General features: G+C 45.6%; 1 protein-coding gene across 1 annotated transcript in view; it reads right to left on the bottom strand.

Moving 5' to 3' along the window:
- The window catches only part of LOC144763426 (serine/arginine-rich splicing factor 7-like), a 91,290-nt gene that overhangs the window by 47,146 nt on the left and 31,429 nt on the right, over window positions 1-12,715 (bottom strand). The window contains exon 2 of the mRNA XM_078649011.1: window positions 4,732-4,912. Coding sequence (XP_078505137.1) covers window positions 4,732-4,912 — 181 coding nt within the window. The remainder of the gene's footprint in view (window positions 1-4,731; window positions 4,913-12,715) is intronic.

The raw sequence follows: 12,715 nt of genomic DNA, 5'->3' as shown, positions 1-12,715 counted from the left end.
GCAATAATGCTAGACCATAGAAACGACTCTTGGGGAACATGTGAAAATCGGGAATCTTATTTTAAACATCAGAATCTCCAAAAAGTGAGAGGAAGGTCGAGTGCAGAAGTCCCTAGGAGGCTGATGCCGGGAAAGGTGTCAGGGTTTTGTCCGAGCGGCGTAAAATTAACAGGACATAAATTCATTTCCTCCTCTGGAACGTGGCATCCGCCGTTCACGCGCATTTGAAGGATGCGTGTCTACTCGGTCTAACTGACCCTCGGCTTTCCCCTTTTAGCTTCTTCCGGACCGAGCCTGCAATTTCCGTAAACTTTTTCTTTTTTGCCTGCCTGGCTCTCGTGGAAAGAGAGCAAGCGCCCCTGCTGCGTAGGAAGGTTTACATGTAAGAGGAGTCGCCCTCGAACGCCTTTGTCCCAGAAAGGATAGAAGGTATGGGGCAGGGTCAGTAACCGTGCATGAACATGCGCCCCTTGGTCGGGGAGGTTTCGCCTCACAGAAGATACGTCTCGTTTCTGTGTAAGAGGCTGCCGTAAAAGTGGACTGCCCTTGAATGAGAGGGGGGGGGGGGCGTTGCTGACAGTGACATCCAAGGATGGAGAGGTCATGAGACATCCTTGTCATGTCCATGGTCAGTTGAGCTCTGTCTTACAGACCATGAACCTACTTTATTAAACTTTTACCATGACCAAAGAAAGGCTACGTAGAGTTTTATCCCAGGAACTTGCAGTCTAAAGAGTTTTAAACAAAGGACACATTTAGGATAATATTAAACCTGTTTAACCTGATGGAAGAAGTAGTAATGCAGGCCCCGAATGTTAGAGGAAGGTACTGGTGTCTGGTGTTACTGTCGGAGGACAGGCCAGTAGAGCTGGGACAGACAGCGCAGCAGTGGCATGCCAGACTGGCTGAGCCTCGGGTGCCACTGACGCTGGTCATTTTAGGGTACTGGTCTTTAAGGGAACACCACAGACTTCGCTTGTGAAGAGCGTCTGGAGTTAAGAACATTAACAGGGCACCCTCTGTTCTGGGTTAGTTGTGCCGGGACAGGCTCATTCCATGCAACAGATGAAGACATCAGTTCCACAAACAGCGAAACATCTCTTATTATTTGGCACTTTCCGCATAATTATGAATGTTGCCACATAATCCATCATGTTCTGCATAAACTGCACATTTTTACAAAAAACATGACTAACTCAAACAGATCAAGAATACTACTATGCTGCAACGGGTGTTGTTGGCAGTGGAAGGCCATTCACAAAGAGTTACTAGTCAATTTCAAGTTTCTTATTGATGTGTTAACATGGTACTAAAGAGGTGAAATGCTTGCTCAAACAGTGTTAAACCGAGCACAAAAAAACCAACACAATAATGAAGTGATACTATCACAAAATGTGGGGCATAACTTTTTTTTGCCGCATAATATGATCGACCCTGCTATATACGTTGGTTCGACCCTCCCGTCTAAGTCTTGTGACCCTACTTACCACGACACGAGCAAAACTGGATGTGCGGTGCCTGCCAACGACGGTCTGCGTTGGAGGGGGCGCAGACATCCAGTCCCTGACCTCTTTGGATATGACTTCTTGGCGCGGCTTGAGTCCAGAGTTTATGCAGGACTTGCAGTGAATCACACCCCAGAAAAAATGTAATAACTTGTACGCGTGTTGAATACTGTAACCCCGATTGCTTTAGAAGCGGGCTCCCATTTTACGTTCATGCCAGGAAGTAAACATGACATGCCGGTCTGCGAGCCCCTTACAGCTCTCCCTTGCCACCAGCCCCTACTTCGTGAAGTCAGGGCATCCGATGTATAAAACATGCCACATAATAAAGCAAGAAATTAGCAAGACTGCGTATATTTGTCTTATGGAAAATGTGTAACAGAAATATGAGCTCTGGCGCAACGCTAAATATTTATTTTTGCGGAAGGCAAGCATTGCCTGCAGTTTGTGCTATACCACTAGACGCTACTCTCTCTAGTGATACATTGTCTTATGCGCTACAGACGCAGTTCTGCGCTCTACAGAACTTATTATAACTGAAGGCTGAACAGTTAGATTCGAACTTTAAACCTGCTGTTAGTGCGAGCGCACGAGGGCTAATCATGCGGGATTTTGGTAGTAAATATAAGAGTCCAGTCATATGAACAGTTACAAGCAGGTGTAGGTTTGCAAAATATGCTTTGAGACGCCTTTGAGGCAAGAGAAAGAAGAAGAAGGCCCAGGTTGAAAGAAGGTTCCGACTATAGTGTTTGCGAGCGGTTTTTTGCGACGCTCGTGGCGCAGTTGTGTCTGTGCTCCCAGCAGCGCTGGCGGGTGCTAGTTGCGGTCAAACGAGCAGTCTTTACACTCCTGGAAAGATGGACCTACGGGTCCCTAGGGGGAGGCAAGTGTCATCTGCGCGTGGTCAAGGTCAAACACAGGAGGTGCTCGAGGGCGCAGGGGTGAACTCACTATAGCTGCACTTAGATACATTCAGAAATAGCGGATAGCAAGCACGGAGTAAAGTCCACGTAAAAATCCTTTCTCCAATCTCTGCTGTACGTTTCCTTGATAAATATACTTTTTATAGAAGTACGCAGAACAGTCACCGGTGTGTTGGAGGAAATAGTTAAAAAAATGTATTTTTTTTTTGTAACAATTATTCCAGAAAGCATTGACGCTTTCACTAGTCTGCATGTCTGGGTTTTACTGGGAATAAACCACGTCCGATGCGACCGTTGTGAGGTAGACGCATTAGGCTTGAAGCAGACGCACACTGGTTATTTCTGCACACGAACGTTTCTTCTCTAACCTAATGTATATACTTTTTTTCATTTATTACAGGTAAGCACCCGCTGAAAACGAGCACGGGGGAGTGTGAGGGCAGTTGAACGAGGCGTGGCTGAGGGAAGAAACTGAGAAGGTCAGGAAGGCGGGTGCCGGCAATGCCGGACCAGATTCGGGGGCGTTCCCGAGAACAGGCTTTCGGCTGACATCACCAAAAGGGAAAAATTCTCGGGAACGCCCCCGAATCTGGTCCGGGATTGACGGACAGAGCCGTCTCCCAATGGCTAGCCTCCATTTATGGAGCTAGCCAATGGGAGGAGGGGGCGAGTCCCTGTTCCCCACTGCAAGACATTAGATTTTGCTAGCGCATGCTTGCGTACGCAAAACCTAAAAATTCTGACTTCTGTGGGTGTTTGGTCAATACCAGGCAGGGTTCAAATCTATTCCAAGAGTGTACCACCAGCAGCACAGGGGCAGCAGGGTGCAGAAGTCAAATTTGAAGTTGGGTGCCCAATGTTAGCCAATAGAGACTGAGGGTACTCAAAGCTGCGCCGCTCACAGGTGAGTAAGGGGGTGTCAGGTGTTGATCTCCTGGAGTGAAGGTGAGAGCTGGGGGTGAGGGAGGGGGGGTTGAGGGCACAAGGAGGTACCAAATTTGTACCCTCATAAGCACAGGGGCAGTCGAATGCAGTGGGCCAACACAGCTTCAGGTGCCCAATATTAACCAATGAGGCTTTGGGTGCAGGGGAGTCCTTGGGCGTCGGAAAACTTTTACGGGGCAGGTCGCGGGGCGAGGTGGGTCCTAAGTTGAGGCTGCAATTGTCGAGAAGGAGCCCAGCAGGAGTCAGCCCACATTGGACTGGCTGAGAAATGCTGGGGAACCTTCGCAGGACCAGTCGGCCACTTGGACTCGGGTCATGGATGTCAGTTGCGGAGGGGGATCAGGAGGAGGGTTTGCGGTTCCTCAGGCAAAGTTATTTCTTTGCAGATGGTTTCTTCTGGACAGGTTCGCTGTCCGCAGGAAATTAGGCGTCTTTCTTGAAGGCAGGCAGTCCTCCCAGGGTTAAATCCTGGTTCAGATGTTTTCAAATGTGATCATGAAGAAGGCACAAACGAGCAGTGTCATTGAGGACACCAGCATGGTGGAAGGATTATGCCACGTGAAGGTCATCGGTTATAATTTCTCTTTCCCTGTAGTAATGTTATGCATCCTTGTTTTTCCTTTTTTAATATTAAGCTGGCATTGTGGCTTAACTTAATTTGTCAAGGACATTACAGTTTCCTTTGTGTTTTTATGATTATTTCATCAGGGTCGGAGGTGGGGGGGGGGGGGGGTTATGCATTCGAATTATGAGTTTTGGACTGCAGCCAGGGAAGATTCCAGGTTTGTACAGTGGAGACCTGGGGCTGCCATGGGATGGTTGGAGAGAACTCACTCTGAATCAATGACTTCTCACTTGAGATTCCCCAATTATTCAAGCCTCCAAATGGTCTATGGCACTCGTGTGCAGAATTCAGCGTTAAATAGCTTAAACTTTCAGTCCTCATTTTCATATTGAACACTCTGAATCGGAGGCCTTTATCACGTGGTTCAACCTTTACAGATAGCTTGTAATGAGGGCATTCAAGGTAAATTTGCTGGACAATTATTAAAATAAAATTATGTAAGTATTCAGTGACAGGCAAATGATAACCTATCAGGTCTTGAATGTCAAATTTGCACACAAAAAATGACCAAGAACAATATAACAATGCATTTTACATTCGTTAGATTTCTTTTCCCTGTAGGAACTCTTTTTCTACTTCTCTTCTGTGTTGTGCCACTCAAACCATATCACAGCAATTACAACACACAGAAAAATTCTCCGGGTACTCACCACAAAAAAAAAAAAAAAATCGGAAATAAACAAATGACAACTCGTAAACTGACAATTTATGCTACCACATAATGTAAACTTACTTCCCATCCAATCCACGAACAGCATCTTCTGCATCTCTTGGATCCTCAAACTCCACAAAAGCAAATCCTGGAGGGTTTCTTGCTATCCACACGGTTCGCAAAGGGCCATAATAACTAAATGCACGCTCTAACTCTCCTTTCCCGGCTCCGGTTTCAAGGTTACCCACAAACACCTTGGTTTCTGTTCAGAAAAGAAATAATTGTGCATTTATAAGTAATTTATTATGGAACACTTGTCCTTTTATTAAAAACATTTTCAAATGGGGGAAAAAACTGTTTCCAAAAGGCACATGCTTCCCCTTCATGGACTAAAATAAAACCCTGACAAGCATAATGTTACAGGTTTATAAGTGATTTTACTGCACAAAATGCAGAGATATAAAATCCCTGGTTTCAGAGACATTTGCATTATGTACAATATTTGATGGCTCCCTGCGATATGTGGGTTCGCCATCATGACAGCATCCACTTCAATAGTCTGCAGAGTTTAATCCTTGTTCAGCTCACTAGTATTGTGCAGCAATGGATAAATAAATTACATGTTGGGGTTATCCAAATTATGGGCACATTCTCTGGTGGCTATTTTTATCCTTCTGAGCTAGAAACATTTGCTTTGACAGTTGCAAACGTTGTGGCAAACGTAGTAAATAAACACTGCAGCCTCAGTCACATAATCCCACTGGCTGCGTCAATTGTTTTATCTATTTATGAAGTCAACTAAAATGTAAACATGCTAGCTGCACCTTGAAGAGAACAGTTTTAACAATACCTCAATTCTACAGACAGAACTTTTCTAAGCATCTCAATTAGTGTTACATTTCTATTCTCAATTGCATAATAAAAATGTCCAACCTTAAATGCCTAAAGAGCAATGCTAGGCCATGAGGGGTGAGTGAGTGTTTATTCACCAGAACTACAAGACTCTTTACAGCCCAGCCAGGCCTTGGTCACAAGATCCTCAGTTACATGGGTTGCCTAGTTATAGGCAACAAGAAATACACCAGACTGTGAAAACAGGGGCCGCCATATGGAATGGGAGGTAAATAAAAGACAGTGTTATTAGGCATCAATGTTATGCACGATACAAATTATAACGAGGCATGCGATTTCACACAAAAAATAAAAAATGCGCTAAATTTTAGACAAGCAGTCATAAATGATAAATAAACTGTTAAGAGCAACACTCAGTTAGTTGAGGCTGCTCTATCTTAAGTGATATCAAGCGCATCTAGCAAGAGAACGGATTGCCAGCGATCCCATTTTCTTAATGTCATTGATTTTACCTATGCCCCAACAAACTTCAAACTCACCTCCGTTTTCATGCCCCAGATGCCCTTTGACACCATAGGTTCTTTCCATGAGAAACCCATTAAAGATCTAAAGAATACTGAGACACAGACAACAATTTACCATACACAACTAGGGCACAACGCCAGGCAGAAGAGGACTTAGCGAAAGACCCAAATATAAAAATCGAGCCAGATGAAAAGGGGGGGGGGGGGGCAACTTATTTTTCCTAGGGAAAAATACATTGGTGAGGCATATAGGCAACTCAAAGACAGGGAATGCTATGCCCCCATCTCCAAGGAAGAACACTTCACACCTTCTGGGTCAAATTGGAAGACTGGAGGGATCGGAGTCTCTTTGAGGAGCACAATTACCTAAAAAAAAAAAAATAAAAAAAAAAAAGAACCCACAGAGCCGGGTATCTACCTTCTCCCAAAGATCAGTACAGGCCCACCCGGAAGACCTACTGTGTCTTCAATACAAAGCAGCCTAGATAATACCTCCAGGTATATTGATTTTCTTTTGAGGAACTTTGTTTACAACTACCATCATACACAAGATACACGAAGGACTTCCTCCAACGCATAGAGGGCATCCATTGGAGGAAGATTTTACCCTTACGACCTTGGATGTATGCTCTCTTTACACTGCCAACCAGCATTCTGATGGCCTTCAAGCCAGTGAACTCTTCTTAGAAGCACGACCCATCCATCTGTTGCAACACACCAACACATTACTGGAAATGGGTTAGTTTTTACCTGAGCAATAACATCTTTGTTTGATGGAAACATGTTCTGCCAACTCAGTGGGACAGCAATGGGTACCTGCTCTAACCCAATCTATGCAATCTTGTTCATGGGCTGGTGGGAGAACAGGTATCAGTCGCCAAGCACATAACACTGGACATTGAGAATGCCATCCTATGACTCAGTTTTATCGATAATTTATTCATCATATGGAGAGGCAGTACGGAGTTTGCAGAAGCATTTGTAAGCAAACTCAGGATTAATTCACTAGCATATACCTGAAGCACCAACATTGTGGCGGTGAAAAGAGGCGGGGGGGGGGGAAATATTACATTTTACCACTAAATTATACCGCAAGCCCGCATCAGGCAACAGCCTACTTAACACCCTCAGAAGCCACTGAGACCTTGAAGTGGGGTATCCCACACAGGGAGCTGTTGATGGCTACGAGAAACACTAGTTCCCAGGAATCTTTTCTTAGGGAACGAGATATCATGATGAAAAGATTTAAAAAGAGGATAACCAGGTTGGGTTCTTAAAACTGCAGTTGAGTTCCATCAAGCACAGGGATAGCATCCTGTTTACACCAGCTAAAGCTGTAGAAGAAGGAGAGGACAAATCCAGATACATTACCACCTATAATAACCAACAAAAAGATGGAAAAGTTTCTCAGGCATAATGGGCAAACCCGTACCACTGACACCATCAGAAGCAATGTGGCGCACAGACCCAGCACTATTTACAGTAGGAGCAGATCCCAGAGAGACACCCTTGTCCACAAAGAGGTCACCCTGAAAGACACCAATAGAGTGGGCAAACTACAAAGCTTCTTTCCCGGCAGAAAATTCAAGTTCAGTTGCAACAGAGCATATTACACAATACCGGCTAACAGCAGAGCAAGAAAAATTACAAAACTTCTCTCGTGTAGCTCAGAGTTTGCACATTTATGTCCTACAGTACCCTTGTGGTAAACACTACGTAGGAAGCACAATGCACCGGGCCAAAACAGAATTCGAGCACAAGTGTGCCATTGATAATAAAGATCCTCAGTATCCAATGACGCCCCATTTTAGCGAGATAAACTACAGCGATAGGAGCAAGCTGGTCTATTTTATAACTGACCAAGTTCCACACAGAGGAGACAATTGTGTTCTTAACCGGAGATGCCTTTAATCAAGGCACACCATGGATATAAAAACAAAATTCCCAGGAGGCTAGAGCACAGAAGAGCTTAGAGTACATCTTGGGGACTAATTCCAGCTTTGCCTTTGTTGATATGTTGCTCCTATCTGCTTTAACCCTCCCCCGCACCTTTTTTAAACCTGGTATTTGTCTTTTTTCTCTCTCGCAGAAGGAAAGGAAATCTCAGTCCCACAGAAGGATTTACAGGAGAGTGCTCCAAAACCCTTTTCTTCTGACAACAGACCCATGCAACAGATAAGACTGTCACTTCATTATTGTATTAGTTTGTGTACACAGTGGAAATCATTTGACACACAAATACTCTTTTCTAATTGCATGGCCAACTCACTTCACTGTTTAAGAAGAATCACAGATGTTGGCCACTATCTCCATCCACCTACATACAGGTAATATTAGTTTGGAATGCTTCCAGTAAAACACTGAGTGGAAGGGTCCGAGGTTCCATACAGACTCAATGATCCAATAAGAGAATAATAGTTTATGGGTAGTTTTTAAACCAGTTTGTGATCTTCAGGTCTCAGGTTGTAGGTGCCACCTCAGGTTGCGCCACGTTAGGTGGCGCGGAATTACTGCATTCCCTACCCAGTCCCAATTTTAAAAAGCAATTGCCATACCACCCCGAACCAACCAGTCATCAATACACCTCCTTCATGGGAGACATGCACAGACTGTGCCAATTAGGTCTTAGTTCTACTGTTCCTTGTAAAAGCACCTATGAGCAGTTTCAGCACAAAGTCTGTCTACATCTACCCAAATGTGTGCTACGAAAAAAGTAGAAGTAGGACTGCTCAACAATCAGTTACCCTTTTAACACTTTACACTGCCCATACACTTACTGCCCTGTGACCCCAAGGTAATACATATGCATTGCCAAACCCAACAGGTCCGGCGTTGCCTGCTGGTTTTGTCAATGCTTGTTTTGTCATAGTATGTGCTTAACTTTGGTGGGGCGCTTTTGGATCATCAAGCAAAAGAGTTTAAGGCTAAAAGAAGAAATTTGTACTGGTCTCAAGACACATTGCTATTGTAGTCCTTGACATGCAAGTACTATTTTGTGGGATGGTGGGCTTTGTGGGAAAGGGAATAACTGTCACTCACTGTGAAGTTAGTGAACTACTAAAGTGGGCTGCCAACCTTTGCACAGGACCATTCACTGTGCAGCAGTATGTGTTGTTGCTGTTTATTATTATCTTTTGATTAGTTAGCAGTAGACGCATTTTTTTCTATTTAAAATCTGCAGGTTATGCTGCAGATGATGGATTTGATGGCAAATTCATAATTATGCGAAAAAACGCCACAGCCACAAAATACCATCATTTTAGTGGCCCTACCTACAACTTTGCTGTGGCATCCGTTTGACCTAGAGGTCAAGCTGTAACTCAATAGCTAGGGGTAGATTCGATAAATGATTACATACGTCTCTTTAAGAGTAAGCACTTTGTGTAAGAGAGCACAATTTCCGCCCAATCAAAACATGCATTACAGCCCACCAATATGTGGACGCTCTAGAGCCATGTGCAGTACTTCTTGAAGCTCTTTCCGCGGTGAATAACAAGTTCTAAAGACACCTGCATTGTCAAGCAAGACCTAAAATGGTAACCGGGTTAATGCAAGTGCTGAACATATTTCGACCGAACTTACTAGTACTGTACACACATCCCAACAGGTATAGCCTTACCTCCTGCGTTAGGGTAAAGCAACACAGTCATACAGAAACAGTCTCTACGCAGGTTAATTTCAGAAAATCAAAGGCTCACTGGCAGAGGATCACAACTGATACATTATAAGAAAGAGATCCCAATTTCAGATTAAAGCCACTGAGATGAGGAATACCACTAATTTGATTATCAAAACATCAACCAACTGCTAAACAAAAAATAAAGCCCATCACCTCTAGGAGACCCCAAGCGCAGGTCCTGCATGGGAAACAGTCCAATAAAGTGTCTGCTCGGTGACAAAACTGAATAACTTAACAACTATTACTCTTCCGTTGCCTTCCCGTAAACCTAGCTCTCGCATCTTCATTCCCATAAGACATAGCGGGCTTGGAGTAAGTTCTAGGATCTATCCGACAACTCAATGAACAAGCATTTGCAATGCAATAGGTCTCGCATTAGGAAAGTTTGAGCTATTGGTATTGTAAATGACAATTTTTAGGTTTCGTAACCTGGCGAGGGGCGAAGCCCCTCCCAGATCGAAATCTGTTGTTTTTAATAGTGAGGTTAGGACAGCCTCTGTTTCCAATTGGCTAGCTCCATAAATGGAGGCTAGCCATTGGGAGGCAGAGGCTGTCAATCGCGTTTTCTCTCGAAAACGCGATTCGGGGGCGTTTCTGGTGCTTTTTTTAAGCCCCGCCCCTTTGTCCCGGGCCGCGCGGCGATTGGCTGCCGGCCCGGGACACCCCCGTGACGTCATTCCAGGGCCGCGCTGTGATTGGCTGCCGGCCCGGGACATCCCCGTGACGTCAGCCAATCACAGCGCGGCCCGGGACCTGACTTGTTCATATTTTCATCAACCAATCGTTCATGTAAGCATTTCATAGCGTAACTATTATACACTTGTTTCTCTAATACAACTACAGTCGAAGATGGCCTCTAAGAGAGAGAACCTGTCACTGAACTCAGCAAGGCGCTGCATGTTTGTGTCTGTATTGTTTAGCAGTTCCTATTATGTCTGGACATGACGCCAATGAGGCGGCTGTGAAGCTTCTGACGTTTAGCAATCTTACCTGCAGCGGAGTTGTGTCTCCCTCCTGCACAGCCTACCTAATATGTAGCGAGCTAGACAGTACTACAAAGATGAGCTTTATAAAAATGTAGTCTATACGCATGCTAAAGCGCCATCTTGAAATGGTGGCACGTTCCATTAAACAGAAGGTTACCAGGGAAAAGTCTAACATGCTTTTTTATATATAAATAACTTATAGAAACAGGTTTTAAGTTTACGTTTTAATACAATGTTCAGTTACTTGACTGTTTCTTTTTTAATTAGCTGTCGACCATGCAAAGTTTCATTGTGGCTACTGCAAACTCCTTTTGTGGCGCTATGTTATCCTGACCACCTTCTCGCCGTCCGTCCCCCCTCCCGTTGTCCTTGGTCCCCCCCCCCTTCGCAGATCACTACAGTCGACGCTTGTTTACAAATCTGGTCAAAATGGCGAAGGGGCGGCTGCGGGGTCCGTGCACAGCAGGTAGTCCCGATGTCGAGGTCAGGAAACCCCAGGTAAGTCCGCCGGGCTTCGGGCAGGAGGGGCCGAGCTTGGAGGTACAGGCAGAGGGCAGGGCTGTAGAGTGTGTGTGTGTAGGGTTGTATGCCGCTGTAAGGACGCAGCTGAAAGGGAGGGCTTCGGGCTGGCAGTCTGGGGTGTGCAGGTTCGAGTTAGGCAGCTCTGAACCTCCCTCATAGCGCTTCCGGTATCCTTCACTGGCAGCTGCTGTTAGATGGAAGAGTAAGTGAAGGGGTAGCGAGCCGTCCTCCGGCATAATCCGATAGTGTAGCTCTCTCTCTTGGAGGGGTGCCGGCAGCTGGTATGACGGACATAGCTGCAAAACAGGCTGGCACTGCGCGCCCAATCACAGCGTGAACGGGCTGTGTGTGCGCTACGTGCCAGGCACTCGAGCTGTCGACGATCAGAGGGAGAGGCTGGCACAGGTCTTGATGAGGGGTGCCCGGACCCCACGCCTCTGCCCAGGGCGGCATGGCCTGCGGCCATCAGCTTCTAGCTGCCTCTGTATGTTGTAATTCTCTTTAATAAAACTCATGCTTTGCATCCCCTTCCCGGGGATGCCCTGCAGTGTGTCACCTCAGGCGCTCTGTGCCCTCACTCCGACCCTACTACTTTAGCACTCTCTAGTCTATTTCTCCTCCTACCCTCTCACCCTCTCTCTCTATTTCTCACATATCTCTGTCTGTGACGCTTTTCATCTCCCCTTCTCTCGCCTGCATCCGCTTCTTTCCTGAACCTGTCACGTTTCTTTGCCCTTTCTCTTGAAAATATGATTGTTCGTGCCGCGTCTAGCGCACAGACGCCCATTATGCGGCCACGGCTGGCGCTGTGTCAGGAATAAGATAACATACATGTTTGTAGGTGGTCGCAGGGAGAGCAGCTCGAAGGTTCAAGGCCGGAGTGGCCGACCTGTGCCGGGCATCGGGCGTTCCCGGGGGGCCTGGAAGGGTGGGGGGGTGCACTTGTTACTGGGGGGTGGTTTTGTAGCACTGCAGCAGGTTTTAAAGCGCCGCAGAGTTCCACGTAGATTCAACAGTTTCCAGGCAACAAGAAAAGTGTCAAGATAACTCCGTGATGAATGTTCCTGCGGATCGAGCAGAGTTTTATCTCCTGGCAGCGTTGACTCCTCTAAGGTAGCACAGAGGGTTAATATCCCTGCTGCTAAGAGCCTGTACAATACAGACCACAGAGCAGTATTTGATGTGCACAGCTCCGTGGGTCACTGCTGTTGTCACAGAGGTCCTTTTGTTACTGTGCAGTACTTGTTATAATCGTAATATTGGTTACAAAAGTTGTTTTTTTCCCCCAGTGTTTTTATTATCCTAATTTTGATAAAAGGGTTTACTTGAGTAAAATGTATTCTTGTTAGTTTGTGTGTGAATGAATGCATGTATATACCTGGATTTGTATAGTGCTTCTAATCGGACTAGAGGGTATCCAGGCGCTGTCCATAGGCACGAGGGGATTAAATGATTTGCCCAGAATCACAGGAAGTTGCGCCAAAAAGCCGAGACTCGAACCT

Source organism: Lissotriton helveticus, chromosome 6, assembly GCF_964261635.1.
Source record: "Lissotriton helveticus chromosome 6, aLisHel1.1, whole genome shotgun sequence".
NCBI lineage: Eukaryota > Metazoa > Chordata > Amphibia > Caudata > Salamandridae > Lissotriton > Lissotriton helveticus.
Note: the sequence above shows the minus strand (reverse complement) of the source record. Positions and strands in the feature narration are given on the sequence as shown.